Genomic DNA, 18,985 nt, shown 5'->3' on the forward strand with positions numbered 1-18,985 from the left:
CCAGAAGCACTCATTGTGTGTGGTCTTTTTCCTGTATTTTTCACATGCATCAAAATCACCTCTTTGTCTCTTAAAAAGAGCTTATCTTTGGTGTGAAATGTATAAATAAAGCATATGTTTCAGCAGTTAAGTACCACAGTAATTTTATTATGTTAAACCCATCTCTTCAAGGGGCCAATGTTTGAGGGGATGGGCATTTTCACACTTGCTGGTTATATATCCTGATCTCTAAAGATGTCGCAGAGGAAATTGCTGTCATTTTCTCAAATAAAAGACAAATCATTGCAGGGACTTAGTAGATCGACAGAGTACCAGAGGGGGGAAAAAAGTAACTAGAGATGCCACCTACCATTGGCACAATAAAACATTGGATAGGTAGTATTAACCCAGCTAGTATTTTTCTTCTCTAGCATTCTCAGCGGTAGGTAGGAAAGATATAGATGCGCCAACAAACGCTGGGAAACCCATCAGTATTTAGTGACAGGCAGTCATGAGATTCGTCTTCCGTGTGACCAACAGGTGAAGCCTTTCACGGGTAGAGAATTTAACCCAAAGGCTTAGCGCCAGGGAAAGAGTAAGTATAGTAACACAGAAACATAGAATTTGATAGAAGATAAGAACCACACCTATTTTCCTAATGTAGACTCTGACCTAAATTGCTCCTTGCTCTTGGCTTCAGGATAGCTTCATGCCTATCGCACCCATGTTTAAATTAACCCACTATATTAGCCTGTACCCCCTCTGATGGGAGGCCATTTTATTTATCTACCACCCTTTCTGTAACATAAAAACGCCTGTTCTTATAAACTGCCTCTACTTTGATAAATCCATTTACGTACTGTTTCTTATCACATTACTCACACTACCTCATACGACACTTTCAGGCCTCTGTGGTGCCCTTTTCACTGAAGAAGCAATACTCTCTGTGCGTTATGCCTCTATGAGGGAGATGCAGGCAGGTTGTTTGTGATGGGCTATTACTGAAGCTGTCAAGCAAGTCAACAAAGCACAGAAAGCTGGCACAGAGCTGTGGGCTTCATTTCCATATGTAACAGTACTCAGTCTGTGTTTATGTCCCTCTCAGGTGAATTATAGGATATTAAAAGCAGAAGCGAGGTTACAAAACTCAGAGAAGCCCAACAAAGTATGGATCATAATGTGCTCAATACATTTAGGTGTGAATAGTAAGTAGAAACAGTATGTAAAATTATACATATTATACACACACGCTTACACCGACTAGAGTGTTTGCAGAAGAGGTAAATTTTTCACTATGCATTATAAAGTGCCAACACTTTTCAATGTTTCCTGGAAGAAGAGTGAAGCAGAAATGGCAAACTTCTGAGCTAGTGCATATGCCCAAAGAGACCGACTCTTAATATGCCCAAAGAGACCCCTATGACGTTGTACATTTTTAAAAAGGTTTGATAAATAGGCATCAACAAATCAATGATGCAGACTGTCCCCGTCCTTCAGCAGAATTCTGCCGATTATTGGAAATCCTATTTTAAAAGAGTCTCTTTATTCTGGATTGCCTTGCTTTACTAGGTGTCCACTAGTCTAGAAACAGATATTTAATCAGCCAGATGCACAACGTTGTACCTTCTCAAAATAAAACAAATGGCAAATGTGTCTGCCTCTAAACATGCACTACACATGTGCCCCAAAAATACATCAATGGTAACACTTTAAGCTAATCCACCTGCTTTTGGGAAAAAAACGCCTCAAATAAAATATTAAAGAATTTGCCATTAAAGGGTTATTTTTTTTTAGCATAATTCATTGTCTCCAGTTTCGAAACAAAAAAGGAGTTTCAGGCCCGGGGCAAAATTGGCAGCTTCTGTCTCAGCTGCAAATGGCAGTCTCTGCTTTAATACACATAACACTTGGCTAAAAAACTTGCACGTAATGGCCTCGGTGGCTTTGAAGACAATATGCCAGTTACTACAGAAATACCCCAAAACCGCTAAAGAACATGTATATCTGCCAGATATGGTGGTAATTCTATTTTTGAAGACCCCAACGGATATCCCAGATAGTACACGGCTTCCCTTTCCGCTCACTGCGCTCCAGCTTATGCATGGTCCATTTTAGCTAGAAGTTATACAGTGGAACAAGAAATCAGGACACAGCCATTAAATACAAGCTGCACATCCTATTTAAAAACCACCATCTTCGGATTAATACCGTATTGGCCCGATTATAGGCCACACTCTTCCCCCCTAATTTAAGTCTTTAAAGTGGGGGTGCGGCCTATAATCGGGGTTTAGTGCAGGGATGCACGATTTGTACCACCCGACGCCCAGGTCATGTATATATTATACATACATATATATACACACACACACAGATATATACATATACATACATACATACACACACACACACACACACACACACACATAAATAAAAGGGATTACATTGCTACTTATATCAGCCGCACATTGAACTAGAAGCTACAAACACACAACAGTTCATGAGCTCTTTACGGAGCTAATGGCGGAGAGGCATTTGTGACCCTCATCTGCTGTTTCTGGCTGAGGAGTGTGAGATGCTATCCACCAACAGTAAAGGTATCTTCTTACAGAATTGCTCGCCTGGTTTCCACACATCAGATGTGAAATGCAAATAAAGTAACAAGTCACTAAGTGCAGGAGCATTTTACTTCTACAGTGCCACCTTGTGCCACCGAGACCAAAGACCACCAGAGAACTAGTGCCACTGAGACACAGAAGGTCAATGCCAACGACCTTCTGTCGTAGGGTAGATATAAAGTAGGGTAGATATAAATTGACGCAAAACAGGGGGGGGGGGGCAAGTGATGTTACCAGTATAAGGAGGAATACTGGGAAAAGCTGAAGGTGGCAGGTCATTCCATTTGATTGGTTGATATGATGACAAGCAGAATTGGTTCTCGGTTTAAGTAATTTACATGGGTGTCCACAGGAGGACCATTCATTTTACTTAATACCTTGAGATGTATTGAAACAAAACCTGGGATGGAACATCATTGCGGATGAGCCACTTGGGACATATGTAGTTGTTATAATGTTCACTCCAATGGGCAACAGGCAACAGCCAACAGCCTGCCTTCTCCCCGTGCCCAAGCAGCTCAGGAATCACTTTAGTATGTCCTATAGGGCGTAACGGTCAATGGCACTTTAAAGTGCCATTGACCATTACGGCACTTCTACTCAATCTACATCTACTCAATTAACAGTGGCCACAGTGTATATTACTGTTATTATTTATGGATTTATATAGCACAAGCGTATATATATATATATATATATATATATATATATATATATATAATTGTTAAGCGTAGCGGCTTTGCGCTGGTAGACGTTACCGCATATGGTATTGCACCCTTGTTGCTTTGGTAGGATTATCACACACCGAAGCTGAAAAACGAGCTGGAAATTTGTCTACACACAATCCTCAAGAGATGCAGGAACATTTGTGTTAGTGAACCACAGGTAATTGGTTAATTACACGTGAATGACCCTTGAAAATTGAGGAGGATGAGCCTCCAGTATAAAATAAGGAGATTGACAAAAAGCTTGAAGAGGAGAGCACGGTGATGCACCATAGCAAGAATGACATACATTAAGCTGAGCTACATATTTATACAAAACAACAAAGTCATTTTCCTTTGATCATCCTGGACCTAATACCAACAAACGTTATTTATTCATATACTAAAGACGCATTCAGAAGCTAGCACAAACTATTGGGGACTTATGAAAACATGTTTATTTACTCAACCCTGTAAACTGTGTATGTCACATTACCACGGGAAATCTCATATATTCTCAAGTAACTGGGTACAATAAGCATATTATATAACCATTAACTTTTTGTTAATTATTATTTGGTTTCTCACATTTGTTACTTATTGATTTTTTTTAGATTTTTTTTTTATAGAACTGGCTCCAGGGAACCCTGTGAAAATGCCGTTTATTATTCACACCAAGGAGGGCACACCCGTCTCTGGGCTAAACACTGGTACAATTATCCGTATCACTGCCAGCCCTAAGGAAATCATGCCAGCCAAATCTCACGGTTTCTAAAATGGGAGACAAACAAATACAATCCTTGTCAGCAGAGAGTAATATAAGAAACGAGCGGGGGGGGGGACGACAAGGGTCAATGCAAACAGGAAATCATAGCTTTCGTTGGCCTCGCATAAAGCATACATGTCAAAGTGAAATGAAATAAGGGCCACTCCGCTGGCTACGTTACAGGGGTTGACAATTGTTTGTGCAATTTACAAGACGGACGATTCTATATAGAGGCCAAACTAACCTTTGTAGATGCCGGGGACTTAAAAACACTATAAAGAAGAAGCAGTAGCATTCTGACTAAGATTGTTTTTGCATATTTGACCCCGTTCATGAGAAAGCCAGATGTTCGAATGATTCTGTTCTGCTGGGCTCCACATTGAATAGATTCCACTGGCAATGGATGGCCAAATGGCTACAAATGAGTTCAGACACACAGTTTTTGACCAACCTAAAATTTAGATACTACCAGGAGGCCAGCAGCAATGTTGCATGAGCTAGATACTTCTCAAGCATGCCAACAATCTACCCCAAATGGGGTTATGGCAAGAAGCTTTTACTAAAGTACCATGATTACGGTCACTTAGGGGTTTATTCATGCAAGTGTGAATGAATTGATGTGACATGAGATACTTAAATTTTAACACACCAATATCACTGTGTGCTTCGAAAGGAAACTCTTGTGAACCTGCAAAAAGGACTGGGCTGGCCAGCATTGCTCAGTCAAGGAGTCAAAATGTTTAGTTCCACCTCAATTTACCTACAAATTCACAGTGCATGGTAGTACATAAGAGATCCTAATTCCTCTGCTACTATACCGGTTCATGAATGTTAAAATGCAAGATTGTTCTTACGCTTAGAAAACATCAGTCTAAGCGACTGGTGGCCTCTGTGTTAAAAAAATAACTATAAATATCATGCAGTCCTTTTATTATTTTTTTCTTTCTTAAAGCTTTCCAGATGGACGGAAGTCATCAGGATGCACTCTGAGTGTGTGCTTGTAGTGCCCAAGTAGGCAAAGGACAATGCAAGCACACACGAAGAGAGCAGAGTGTACATACAGTTCTCCAAGCAGGACAGCATAAGCCATATTTTTACCACAAAGGCAAATTTGCGTACAATGATGGAAACACAAAGGAAACTAAACAATGTAGCCAAGGTACAAGAGATACAAAATCAAAACCAAGTAAAATGACATGAAAAGGCCACATCTTACCTGTTTCCAGAGAAAATCATCATCCGCATTTAGCCTCCAGGAGATGATGAGGTGTAGAGCAGACAAAACAAGACCACTCAATACAGCTGCTCTCATACGAACGGGAAGCAGGGTATAGATGATATAGATGAAGAAAACGCTCCACCAAATCCCTTCTGAGGCACTGCGTGGGGTGACCATAAACACCCCTAGAATCTGTACCGCAAAGAGCACTGCAATCACCAAGTAACTTACAATCCACATATAGTCTTGGTGAAAGCCATTGCGGTTGCAGACCACCATGAGCGACAGAAACAGGGCCATGGCCACAGCAAGTACAGACACATATAGTACATCAGGCTCTCCGTGAGTGCAGTGAAAGATCAGCATAACCAGGCACACCAGAACCAGTGCCCCCATAAGCATAGTCAGGCTGCTCTGGTTCATCTGGAAGAAGTATCGTTGGTAAAGTCGTTCCAGCTTTGCAGACTGGAATTTCTTGGATTGAAACACTTGCAAAAATCTTGCCCAGCACTCCCGAGGGGTCAAATGTCTATCTCCGTCCTCAGTGCCGACGGCTTCTGTTGAACCCATTTTGGAACTCTTGACCTCCCCATCCTCAAAACCCAGGGCTACACTTTTAAGTCCTAGGTCACCACCTGCTGTTCCCTTCTTCCCATAATGGTCCTCTTGCCAAGTGCAGTGGAGGCCAAAGTTGTTGCGATTGTTCCTCTCCATTTCAGGGTCCTGAAGACAACTCATATAACGGGGGCCACACAACATGGTGTTCTTTCGCTTGCCTTTCTTTCCGTTGCGTTCCCCCCATGCCGTCTTGCGCTCGTCCACTTTTGGGACAAGGATGCCACTAAACCATGACATTCTGCTGCAGGAGAGAAATTTTGACATGCAAGAGCCATTAGAAACTACTACATAGCTAATAAACAAAATTAGATGGTCTTTCAGCAATAAAATGCAAGAAACGTGCCCATTTTTCTTCTTTCATAAAACACTTCTCATTAAAACAGATGTGATGTATACATAATTGATAGCCTAGTGCTTCACTCTATCCTGGTTTAGAAACCACAGACAGAATGGAAGCAGGAAATTGAATATCACATCTGAGCCATAACCTACTCGGCTTTTAGCATTATTTACACATATTTATTAAACCCTCCTGTAGCATTCACTCTTTATTTTACTTTATCCGCGTTCATTGTCTGATGAAGAGCTCCTTGCTCTGTACTATATGAAGCTCACGAGCCCCACCATTATTGCATAGATACATTGAATAGGTTTATTACTCACACCGAATACAGTGTTAGGGTGGGGGGGGGACACTTATGTATCGATGTGAAATATAGTGTGTTCACTAAAGGGAATCCAACTGCATATAAGATAACGGAACAGAACCAAAGCACCTAGAACTTACCCCTCTTGCGTGGGAGGCGGCAGCTTCCCAGAAGCTCCTGGCTGGGTGGGCGATACCCGGCATTTATTCCGACGAGTAGAGAGGTGAGGGAGGACCTCTAATTCAGAGCTTGCTAATTCAATGGCATTTGGAGGGGAGTTAGGAGAAATCTCAATAGGGCACCTGAAAAAGATGGGTGAAAGAAACATAAATTACACATTACTGGTTACTGTAAACAATGGCCAATGCTTTCTTTCCGTAAGTGGACACTCCAGCTATCATGTACACTTTAATGCATATCAGTGGCAACAAGTGTCAAACCAAGGAGGAGCGCTACCTCTGCAGGAGGAGTGCAGCTTCTGTGTCAAGTAAGAACTTTTTGTTTAACAAGAATCCATTTAGTCACACTTTAGTATGTATTCTTCTTGAGAGAGGGTGCCAAGGGCATTAGGCTGTCCCTTTAAACACAGCACCCAAGAGTCAGGGCAGGACTTAGAAGGAAAATCAGCCCAAAAGTTTTCACCAGCCATTTCTCCATAAGAGCAGATATACGCACATAACTAACACAAACGGGGACAACGGAACATCTCTTAAAATAACGGCCAAAAATGTATTTGGCCTTTTTTATTTTTTTTTTTATTTTTTTTTAAAGTTTTAGCCACCATCTATGACACAGTTTCTGCATTCGAATGGTAAAATCGACTCAGATATCCACAGCGTAATGAGAGTTCGCCGTTCAACCTGAAATAATTAAAAGGTCAGTCTTTGCCCTTGAAAGGGGAATGAGAAAAAGGAAAATGCATTGTTTGGGGATGCAAAGCTGAAGTGCTCAACTTCACCATTAAATACCCCCAGTGGTGCAAATGTTTTTTTAATACCTCAGATGAGCACAGGTGGTTATTTAATTAGCAACCTGCTGTATAGGGCACGGTTTAGCCTATAGTTGCTTTTCAGGGACGATCCTAAAAATATGCCATGCTGGGATGGGGGCCTACCTGACACCGACAAACTCTGAGCTACATCTCTTGTGTAACTTTTGGAGCACAATATATTTACAATTCGTTACTATTCCTTACCGATTAGTGGATTACGCCGATTTGAATACATAAATGCAACATGTTTCTAGAACATTGAGATGAAATAATGGAGCTAATACTGGTTCTAACCTGTGACCCAAATCAGGCATGTAAGGCTGTCTAGACACATAGGTTCCATTTAATCGCCCAGAATGAATCAGCAACATTTGGTAACATGCCTCTGAATTTGCAATATAAAACCACATGAACAGAAGAGGATTTCATGAGTCTCCCATGTGATTATTTTTGTTTGGGGGGGACAGTTCTATCAGGGATTATTTAACCAAATTTTTTTTTTAATTTAATGTGAATTCTCCAATGTTGATCAGTAATCTGTTTGCACACAAAATTGTTGACCACGCAGTACCATCAGATAAATAGATTTAACAATAAAAAAAAATAGCCAACATGAGCTAGAAAACATTCACGTAGCTGGGAGATAAGAGTATCCTGGAAAATAGCCGCACAGATGAAGCCTGTTGACTCTGCAGCCACAATACTAATGTAACATAGTTTCAACAATCTGTTATTAATCATATCTATTAATGTTGTTTTTATATTTATCTACCATTGGAAACACAAAACCAGAAGAAAAAAATTCTCAGAAAGTAAACACACTAGTTAACCGGTTTCATCATTCAGAAGGGATATCCAGAAACCCCAAAAAGTACTTTACACGATGGAGGTGTGATATTTACAATGGGGGGCACCTCTGTCATTCAGAGTTTTAAAACTCAATGTCAGCAACAGATTTTGTGACAATAACTGGATGCTAATTAAATGTCTGCTCTTGAGCTCTTACTATATTACTGAAAGCATCTACTAAGGGAAACAATGGGTGGATGGTAAAGCTACCATCTCGACTAAATGTCTCCACCAAAAAGTACAGTATAGCGGAGTCTCCATTTGACATGGGGTGATTACTGTTGGCTTGAAAAAGTACTCCCATTCACTTTACAGTATAAAGCATACTGTTGTATTTCTAGAATCCGGGTTACATATTTGGCAGTGGTTAGAATAACAAAATCCTTAAGCTTGCCTTTCAAGTCCATCAAAAGTACAAAATCATGCCCAAAAATAGTAACCTCTTAAAACAAAATGTAACATTCATGCGTCTTGTAGTTTTTAACATTTGAAGGTCGGAACATGCTCCAGAATTTAGCTGCAATTAGCCCAGCGCTGCAGCAGACAATGTGAAATAGAGATGCAGATCCGTACTTAAGTAATTTTCAAAAAGATTAAACGGGTAACAGGAATGGATATAAAGAGAGGTCTTTGTTGTGAAATGGACCTTAATGGCTTCTCTTCTCATTAAGATATCCTCCCGTTCCATAAATCAACTGCTTGAAATATTGGACATCTTGTTCCAACATCAGTGTCTCCCTTGTCTGTGTACGTGGAACACCCACACGGCACATAGAAAAGGCATGCTTCATTTATCAATTTAAGAAGAGAAGCATTGAAATGAAATGCAGCCCAGCTTTCTGAAAGTACGAAGGATGATACACTGGATTTAGTTTTTGGGTTTATGATGGGCTCCTGCCTTTTGAGTGTTTTCTTGATTTGGTTCTTGCATTCTCTTTCTTCTTTTCTCTACCTTCCTTTATTCTTAAACGTCAAGCCGAATAAAATGTGATTTAAATAAATAAATGCCTTTAAATCTAATTTTCCAAAACTCTCAGAAAACATTTATGGGAGTGAAAGTCAAAACCCTGAAGTCACAAAAAATTGATTCGGAATACAGTAAATTTACACAAGGCACCAAGTCAAACCATACTTCCCAACATTTAATATAGCCAAATAGCGACAGTTGTGTTTTGGGAGACAGGGTTAGAGGCAGCTTTACTGAATTTACACAATTTAATAATAATAAAAAAAGATTGCTTGATGTTTACATATGTTATTGCGATTTTTAAGGAATGTAAAGGACTGTGATATACTCATACCAAGCATCGTACCCACCCCCCAAGTGTCATCCTTTAAGAGGGACAGTCCCTCTTTTGGCCCCAAATCACCTTCCCACTCTATGCCCACCCTTTACGAAAAAATTACTGCAGTTTCTCTGAAGTAATACTGCAGTTTTTTGGACATGAAAAAACTGCAATACTGCACTTTTACTGCAGTATTACCGCACATTTACTGCAGTTTTACTGCATTTGTACTTCACTGTACTGCAGTTTCACTGCAGTTATTTTTGTACGGAAGTACAAATGCAATAAAGCTGCAGTACATTGAAGTACAACTGTAGGTTTGCAATATAAAAAAAAAAGTGCAGCAAATGTGCAGTAACACTGCAGTACAGTGAAGTACAAATGCAGTAAAACTGCAGTAATACTGCAGTAAAAGTGCAGTATTGCAGTTTTTTCATGTCCAAAAAACTGCAGTTTTCAGAAAAACTGCAGTAATTTTTTCGTAAGGGCAACGCCCATTTTTGCATCTCACTTACTGTTCTATGGCCCTAAAAGTTACAATAATGTTACAAAAACAGCAGAAATGCGTTTCTAAACAAAATTGGGTAAATTACTGTTATTCCAAACGCCTTACTCGGTTACACAAAAAACTATTATTCAGAGGTTACAAAGTCACATAAAATGTTTCTGTGCTACTAGAAAAAGAGGGGCATCACAGGGAAAAAGATGGATAGGGGTATGTTGGCCCCAAAGCGAGACTGTCCTTCCAAAATGTTTTGGTCTATCAACCCTTGTTCTTGAGATTGTATATCTTTCAGTGATTGAGGGAGAGAGGTTTACAACTTACCAAGGCCAAGGAAAATAAGAACCAAGTAACAGCTTATATACCGAGGTAACAATTGCGCAGATTATCGTGGTTTTTAGTTGTATTGTGATTATTAGCAGTACCTTTACGATCACGGAGCTCAAGGGCACAGAATATTGCCTCTGAACCACTAAAATTACCTTAAAGAAGAATCCAGCCCTATATATATTTGTAGCAAATATCAAAATTCCTTATTTTACCCTTTTATTGGATAAAATAAATTTTTTGCTAATTGCTCGCCTGGTGTGCAAATGTAGTGCCATCATATTCCGCAGCGCTGTACAATGGGTATAACACGCATGCATGTATATGCACATAAAACATGTTGGTTTTTTTTTTTGAGTAGTAGTTTAAATAATTAAATCCCTGTCGTCTAAAGCAGAGGTTCTCTCACACAGCAGCTTGCTTTGAAACTAAGTATCTCCAAAAACTGTTAAAGAGACACTCAATTAAGGTCACCAGAAGGCTCCTTTAGCCAGGACCACATATACAAAAATTGTGTTCTGCAGGGCAGCAACGTGTTTAATGTAACCTTGCAGTAAACATTTCCTATACGCATCACTATATTAAACGCAATGAAGGTGGCGGATCTACTTTAATCTTTGTAATAAGCCCCTGTGGTTCCAAAGAAGTCAGGACAGAGGATATTTTCTATGTAGCATGCCAAAGCTGTTCCACGAGTTGGAGTTTAGGGTTATATCAGGGATCAACAAATTTGGTTCCCTTAATACCTAAATATCATATTTAAGACATTTCACGCAGTGATCTCACAAAATATATGTAATACATAGAAGAAATTTTAAATATATACACAATAACACCACATTATCCAACATACATCACACAAACACTGACTCCGGCATGATACATAAATACACATACTCTAACACTAAACACACACTGATTCTAGCACTATACATACAATATATAAAATATACACACTCCAACACTATACCCACACACACTGACTGACACTATACATGTATAAAACATACATACTTACGCTATCACAATACACACACACACACTGGCTCCGACACTAGACATACACACACCCCCAATCCGGCATTATACATATACACACGCACACACATAAAATGATTAAAACTACAGTACAACACAGACTTTTAACAATATAGCGCACACTTATACATACATACATAGGCTAACCTCTCCCCCCTCTTGCTCTTACTTCAAGCCTGTCTGCACAACGTGCAAGCTGTCCACTGCGGTCTCTCAGGGTAATGTAACGTGGCCCCTGCCTCAGTGTCCCCGCTGTAACCAAGTAGAGGGGCCCCGGCTGGGCCTGATACACCAGTACCAGGCATACCTAAAACCCTGCTGTGCCGGAGGCAGAAAAGCAGTTACGCCTACTGCAACATGCACTACTTTCCCATGATTGGAACAATACATTTAATTAATTTATATCAGGGATGGGGGAAAAAATTGTTTTTTTTTTTTAAATCATAGGGAAGTACGGGATAATCAACACAGCCTCAGATACGTTTCCAAAGCACCAATGCTTCGAATAGATATTGTCCTTCCAAGCATTGTAAAGATGTGTTGTAAATTATTCATGGCACAGCGCCTATATGAACCAATCATCTCGCAGATGCCGACGCTCTGGAGCTGTAAATTCAGAAATAGCTCATAGACAATCATGAAACCGGCAACCTTTGTACTTGCGGCTTCCTAGCATCTCTAGCAGAGAATTGTGTGAACTGGAGTACAACAGCAACTAGGGCTCAGCAGGTTGATTAGATAATCATGTGTTATACATGTTCTTCCAGATTAAACCGTGCCTGTCTGCATTTGTATAAAGATTTATTAGTAAAACTAGTATCTTTGCACTTTGCCGGATGCATTACTTTACACTGATGTTAAGAATTGTTAAATAGGTGCTGCTCCAATCTCTTGTGCAAAACCTTTAAAGGTGCTGTTCCACCAAAGCTGCAGCATCAACATCATAACTCCCTAGAACGCTTCCCAGAAATAATTTAATAATTTATCATTTTGCTGGGAACCCTTAATCATCATAAAAGTTGTTGCTTTGACATGAATAAACATTAACGGGGAATATTAAACAAAATTAATGCTCTACAATGCAAATAATGTTTTATGGAACAGCACACTTATAACAGCTGTTGACTTCCTAGACAATTGCGGCAGCTTTAGAATAACTTAACAAAAAGCACCCGCAAACTCGCCATCATGCACAGCCTATTGTAGGTCACTTGTGTTTTTCCCTAGCTGCGGAGTCATTTACACAGTAGCTTTCCAAGCGCGAACCGAAGACTCAAGCAAACCCATTTGTTTAGGTTTTACAAAGTAAAAAAACTATAGATTCAACGGTGTGATAAGATGACACTACTCTGTAACTGAAACTTGTGTTTCACCTTGAAATCAATATATAACTGTGAAGAGGATTCAATAATAGTTATTAAGGTCACTTAAAATTTATTTTTATAGTAAGTGATTTCAGTTGGTAGAAAAGAAAAAAAAGATGAGGAAAATAGCTGTGGCTTAACAGACAGCACTGAAATAACACTATATACAGGACTATATAAACCCGTATGCCCAGGGCTGGCCCTACAACATAGCATGTTGGGCACCGGGCTGGTGGTGGGGTGCCACCGCTAAGGTCTGGAGTAATGGTTCACTTAGCTTGCACCCTCAATATGTTGAAAAATGTCTTTCAGCCAAATTATTATTAAAAAACATCCCCTGTCTTGATTTCTGCGCTTGAAATAAAACAGGAAAGATAAAAAGTTAATTATCAGCACAACAGATAAGTGAGAAATTTTTTTTTATTTAGCTATTAGAAACATCTTTTACAAAAGCATCAACATTCTGAAAAAAAAGATAAAATAAACCCGCGCTCCATTTCTCACGTTGAAAGTACAGTATAGCTGCTTGATACAGTGACTCCGACTACCTCCCCTGGCCGGCGTTCACTTTAATAAATGCCGTTTTTCTCTCCTTGTGTGCTTCTAGGTCTCAACTGCATTTGTAATAACCTCCCACACAGGGCCCTGCCTGGGAACAGTGAAGGCACAGTCGTCATGCCTGTGACCTCATGAGCCGTCACCATGGAAACGGCTGTCACAAGCCTTGTGTATCACAGGCTCCAAACACAACCTTTGAGTGATAAGACCACAAACAAACAGGAGAGGAATGTGAACAGTGTTATTGGTGTATGCAGGAAAGAGAAGAGGTGTGCTGGGAATATAGACCATTCCAGCAATATCTAAAAGTAATCACGTATATGATGGGTATTTTTGAGCCATTTTGAAGAACGTTCGCATTACCAGATGTAGTTTATTTCACTAAAGGTTATTAACGAAGAAAAAAAAAAAAAACATACAAAAAACCCAATACATTTTATTGTAATTAATAAAAAAGTTGCAAATGTAATGTATTTTGAGCATCCATCCTGTATTAACCCCTGGCCACCTGCCTAGGAATTCTGCTTTGCCTATTGCCGAATATTACCTGCCTACACCTGAGTCGCATCACAGTTGGTATCGTCCCTGTCCTTCTAGCTTGGGGCTCAACTCCTTGCTAGGTGATTTAGGTGCACATGCTACCCATATCATCAGGTTTCTTTTTAAATATAGCACATCAGTATGTGTCTGCATAATCACTAAATGGTTACTTTCCTGATATTCTGTGTATTTTTTTCAGATAAATATATGTGTTAATTATATGCCATAAAAAAAGTTCAAGAAAGAGTAATATTACGATGCATAAAAATAAGAAGCTTAAAAGGGTGATAAAGAGGTTAAGTTGGTCATTTATGCCCCTTTTTTCATTTCATTCTAACTATATTGCTACCATTCTATAAGGAATTGAGAGAAAACATAACCGTGAAAGCAAAGGGTGGTACACGGTTATAAAAATACTAACAACTCTAAGGGTGCACAATCACAACAGTCAAGACAAGCCGTAGACAGGGAGCCGAGGTTCTGGGTAACCGACATATCAGAGCCGAGGTCAGGAAGCCACATTTTAGGGTAGTTGAGGTATCAGAACCAAAGTCAGGGAGCCAGAAAACAGAATAGTCGAGGTCACACCAAGCTAAACACAGGAACAATAGTAATAAATGCGCTAGGACTGGATAGGCTGACTAGAATAGGTACGACCATCAGAGGGCAAGGTGTAATGGCTTCCAGAGGCTTTCATAGGGCTGAGGAGGAGACATTTTAAATTTGGCGCCAAAATTCAAAACAAGTGGCCATGTTGTGTGTCGTATAGGTGTGCGCAAGGCCACAATCAGCCACTGTAGTAAGAGCAGGAGCTGTCAGTGGAAGCAGATGGAGGAGGATCCCTCGTGGTGGATATCCCTGATGGTGGTTCGGCAACGGAGGAAGGCCTAGGTGACAAATTGCCTTTTTAACATTGATTATATTTTTTTGATTCAGCCAATTGTATACCTAGGTTATCGATATCATTCATTGATCTACTTGTTTCTACCCGTCGCAAGCTAGCATGCCACTGTGCTGTGCAGATACCAGTAGGGTTCAATTCTGAACTCTTCTGCTAGGGAAGAATGCATGACCAACAAATCTATGCAGACAGCAAGGAAATATTACCAGATGGCACTGTAGCAAATGATTTGTCTTTACGCATGGATCCCTATTCTCAGACACACAAAAATATGTCAGTACGAGTACAAGAATTTGTCATTCGGGAAACCGGGAAGTCAGTGTTCTAAAAATTGAAAAAAAAACATCTAATTTGGGAAGATTCCTATAAAACAGATATGGAGACCATATACGGAAAGCAGTAGAGCATCGATGATTTCTCTTTCCAGAAGGGAGTTATTGTTTGCCGAGGTCTTGAGAAACCAGATTCCTCGATTGGGAAGTCACAGCTGAAGACTGCAGGTACATCGACAAAGAAATATATAGACCTTTGTCCATAAGTTAGAACCCATTGGGTGGGCTGGCAGACCAAAGTTCATGTAGTGCGGCCGCAAAGTGAGGTGGTAAGACAGCCCTGTGTGCACGCCGGCCGGTTTAATTTTTTTAGGCATTATGCGGCCGGCTTGCACACCATGCTGCTGAGTGGCAGTGCCTCAGTGAGGCTCTTCGCCCCGCCCCTTTCAAGACGTGATGCTCAAGGGGGCTGGGCTCACAGAAGAGTTCTTCGTGACAGGGAGAGGATCGTCACGTCGGAGGAGAGCAGGAAAAAATGTTTTTCGAAAAATTTGTGATCTAAAAACTGGGTGCGTCTTCAGGGCCGGCCTATAATGGGGCAGACTGGGGCAATTGCCCCAGGCGGCACTTTGCCGCCCCAAGCGCTTTTTATTTTTTTTTTGAAGCGGAGGAGAGAGAGAGGGGCACCGAGTGGTTTTCGCTTACCCGCTCGGCGCCCCTCTCTCTCTCTCCTCTGCGGCGAGTCTCCCTGTTCGGTCCCGGTGCCGGCTTGTAATGCAGAGCGCCGGAAGTGACGTCAATTTCCGGCGCTCAGCATTACAAGCCGGCACCGTGGCAGAGCAGGGAGACTCGCCGCAGGACTGTTTAAAGGTAAGTACCGGGGGGGGGGTAGATAATGGCGTCGGCGAAGTTTAAAATGCCGCCCCCCCCCGGCGTCGGCGGGGGGGGGCGTCGTTTTAAACTTCGCCCCAGGCGGCGTTAAGTCTTCGGCCGGCCCTGTGCGTCTTATACAGTGGTTGTAGATTGCAGTTACTACGGTACTTCCCAGTACCGCCCTGCAGTCACACTGCCGATTGGCCCCGCCCCTTTCCTCATGGCATCCACACTGCTCAGACAGCAACTCATCTAACAGTAAGTATAAAATTAATTTGGGCTGCTGAAAATTAGGGGAGCTGGGGGTTAATTTAGGGGCAGTTATGGTTGATGGGGCCTTTAGGGTTAATTTAGGGGCAGTTAATGGATGGGAGTGATGAGGAGGAGTATGAATTTTATGTTAATACTTTTTTTTTCAAATTTCGGCCCTAAAATTAAGGTGCGTCTTATACGTGGGGAAATACAGTAAGTATTTAAAAAAAATTGTTATGAGTTCGAGGAAAAAGGACCTATATTTAAGGGAGAGGAGGGGAATTCCCTTAGGACATCATTACTTTTTGTTGTTGACAATAAAACTTTGTTAGTTTCAAAAAAAAAATCCTGGCTCCTAACTTTTTAGCTGGCTCCTAGATTCAAAACAAATTTGTCAAGACCTGACTTAATATCAAGCCATGTCTTGACAAATGCCTTGTTGATTTGCTTTATGAACACCACTGATGAAACCAAGTGCAATATGGAGATTATGGGCACTGGAGGCTGCCATTCTCTATGCACTATTTCCTACCATGATCCATACTTACGTTAGAGGCATTAAGCTGAAGAGCTTTACGTTTTTACCATACCGTAACCGAATGCAGAACAAAAACCCAAACTATTTATCATCATCAGTATAATAGCCACAAACACACCATCGCACCTCATGGTCTCTTTCTGTCCCATTTCCACCCGAGACTCCATGCAACAGTAAGTACCAGGGTGCCCACTCACAACCTTCTCAAAGGGTCATTTACTTGAATCCTGTTTTTATTATGTCAGCCTTTCCGGTTGTATCTTATCTGTAGGAACCCACTGGACAGCATCTTTTCTTCCACAGCCTACCACACCCTAGTCTTATCTGTAGTGCTCTGTAGCTATACTGCCTGTTGTCACAAAGAAAGGCTTTTGGACATCATCATAATCTAACCTATTCTACTTTCCTATGATCTATGTATTAAATTCAATTTAAAGTCTCGAAAAAACAATATTCTCCTATTATGTTTAAAATAATAATTTATATTATATACAAATAAATGAACCGTGTCAAATTTGGTCATACCCTCTTATTATCGCGGGTTGGGTAGAGTAATGATATCTAACTTACTAATGAGATTGTAAAGGTTCATTTTTGCTGGGTGCTGGGGGTTAATTCATTTGGAAAGCTCCCATACATGAATTATCTATGTTGATCTGTGTAAGGGTCACACAAGCTTTTGCTCACTACTTTCTATCACCGAGAATGGCTAATGAAGGACTTATTTATAAAACCATGTAGCCATGCTGTACTGTCACAGCAAATAATACAATTTATAACCAATACAAATTCCTTCTTCACTCGCATTTTCCCATTACTTACACACCTGATTCCAAATCTCCCTACAAATTAGCCCCTACCGCTAGTCAGATACAAAACATTTTCCTCTCCACGCATAATTTCTCTTATCTCATCTCACTTTGCTGAGACACAAAAACACGATCATTATAGATTATAGCTTTTTATTCGATTTATCCAATTGTCCTTTATAACATGGTGAACATCCTGTACAATCCAACTCGTCCCATAATGTAATGTGGCCTCTTCCTGGCCCAAAGGCCACCTCATCACCAGAGCACTAAGCCCCAAATACACATACTTATACCAAATTATATATATATTAAACCTTGTAATATATTAATATATATTAAATTAAATCTCTTTCTACCACATACTTAAATTTACTTTGTATGTATGATTGACGGAACAACACAACTGAAATGAAGCAAAAATAAAAATTTACTGAAACAAAATATATTTACTATTTATAATAAATATACTGAAACATAAATACCTGCCAAAGTGAACGCTATAATAAAATACACTTAAATTAAATTTAACATTTTTTTTTTTTTTTGCATCATTACTTTGGTTTCATGGTGACATAAAAAGGGGGTCATGGCCAATAATTTCAAGGTTCCCTTTTTCATTGTAATTTGTAAATTTGCAAACTACCGATTTATGTTTTCTGTAATTATATTTTGTGCTTCAGTCATATTGGGACAGCAAGGAGACAATGTAAAAAGTCAGCTGCTTTCCAACTCTTACCAAAACACATTAATAGTAACAGAAAACGATCTTGTTTCAAGGTACGGTAGTTTTCGTACACAAATAAGTGTCAAGTTAAAAAACGCGCAAAAGGTTAATACGTATAAGCTGCTGCTTTTTTACAGGACACAAAGGACATCAGGATAAATAGTTTTTGCCATTTATTGCAGAATAATTTAATTTCCTTTAAGTTGTTTTCTTCAAGATATTCAACAAACAAATATAATGTTGGTACTTTACTTGGTTTGCTTATGAGCGCCTGTTGGGCTTATGGCTCACCATCTAAATGGGGTCCCCTTCATCAACTTTGATTACTTAGCCTTGACTACCTTGATTTGTTTCACCATCTTAATGCTCTTAACTAATAAATGAAAATGACAACAAATTATAGTTTGTTCAACATGTGTACCAACTGCAATAAAATTAGCATGATTTCCCCCTGTAATTAAATAAAATCAATTCATCTAAGACGGCATGCGGAAAAGTCGTAAGATGTCACTGGAGCAAATTCTTAAATGCATGGCAACAGCAAATCCGATGAACCGTACAATACATCTTTTGTTATAGACTAGTTATGAACTCATTGAAGAACGCTGCA

The 18,985-nt window shown here is 40.0% G+C and overlaps 1 protein-coding gene across 4 annotated transcripts in view; it reads right to left on the minus strand.

The window, feature by feature from the left end:
* ADCY6 (adenylate cyclase 6) overlaps positions 1-18,985 on the minus strand; it is a 69,901-nt gene that overhangs the window by 45,799 nt on the left and 5,117 nt on the right. For 3 of the 4 annotated variants that reach the window (XM_053455562.1, XM_053455560.1, XM_053455559.1), the window contains exons 2-3: positions 6,689-6,850; positions 5,281-6,142 (exon numbers count right to left, since the gene is read on the minus strand). In XM_053455562.1, coding sequence (XP_053311537.1) covers positions 5,281-6,138 — 858 coding nt within the window. In that variant the 5' untranslated portion in view covers positions 6,139-6,142; positions 6,689-6,850. The remainder of the gene's footprint in view (positions 1-5,280; positions 6,143-6,688; positions 6,851-18,985) is intronic. The other variant, XM_053455561.1, reaches the window with a different exon arrangement.

Source organism: Spea bombifrons, chromosome 2 (genome assembly GCF_027358695.1).
Source record: "Spea bombifrons isolate aSpeBom1 chromosome 2, aSpeBom1.2.pri, whole genome shotgun sequence".
In the NCBI taxonomy this organism is placed as follows: Eukaryota; Metazoa; Chordata; class Amphibia; order Anura; family Pelobatidae; genus Spea; species Spea bombifrons.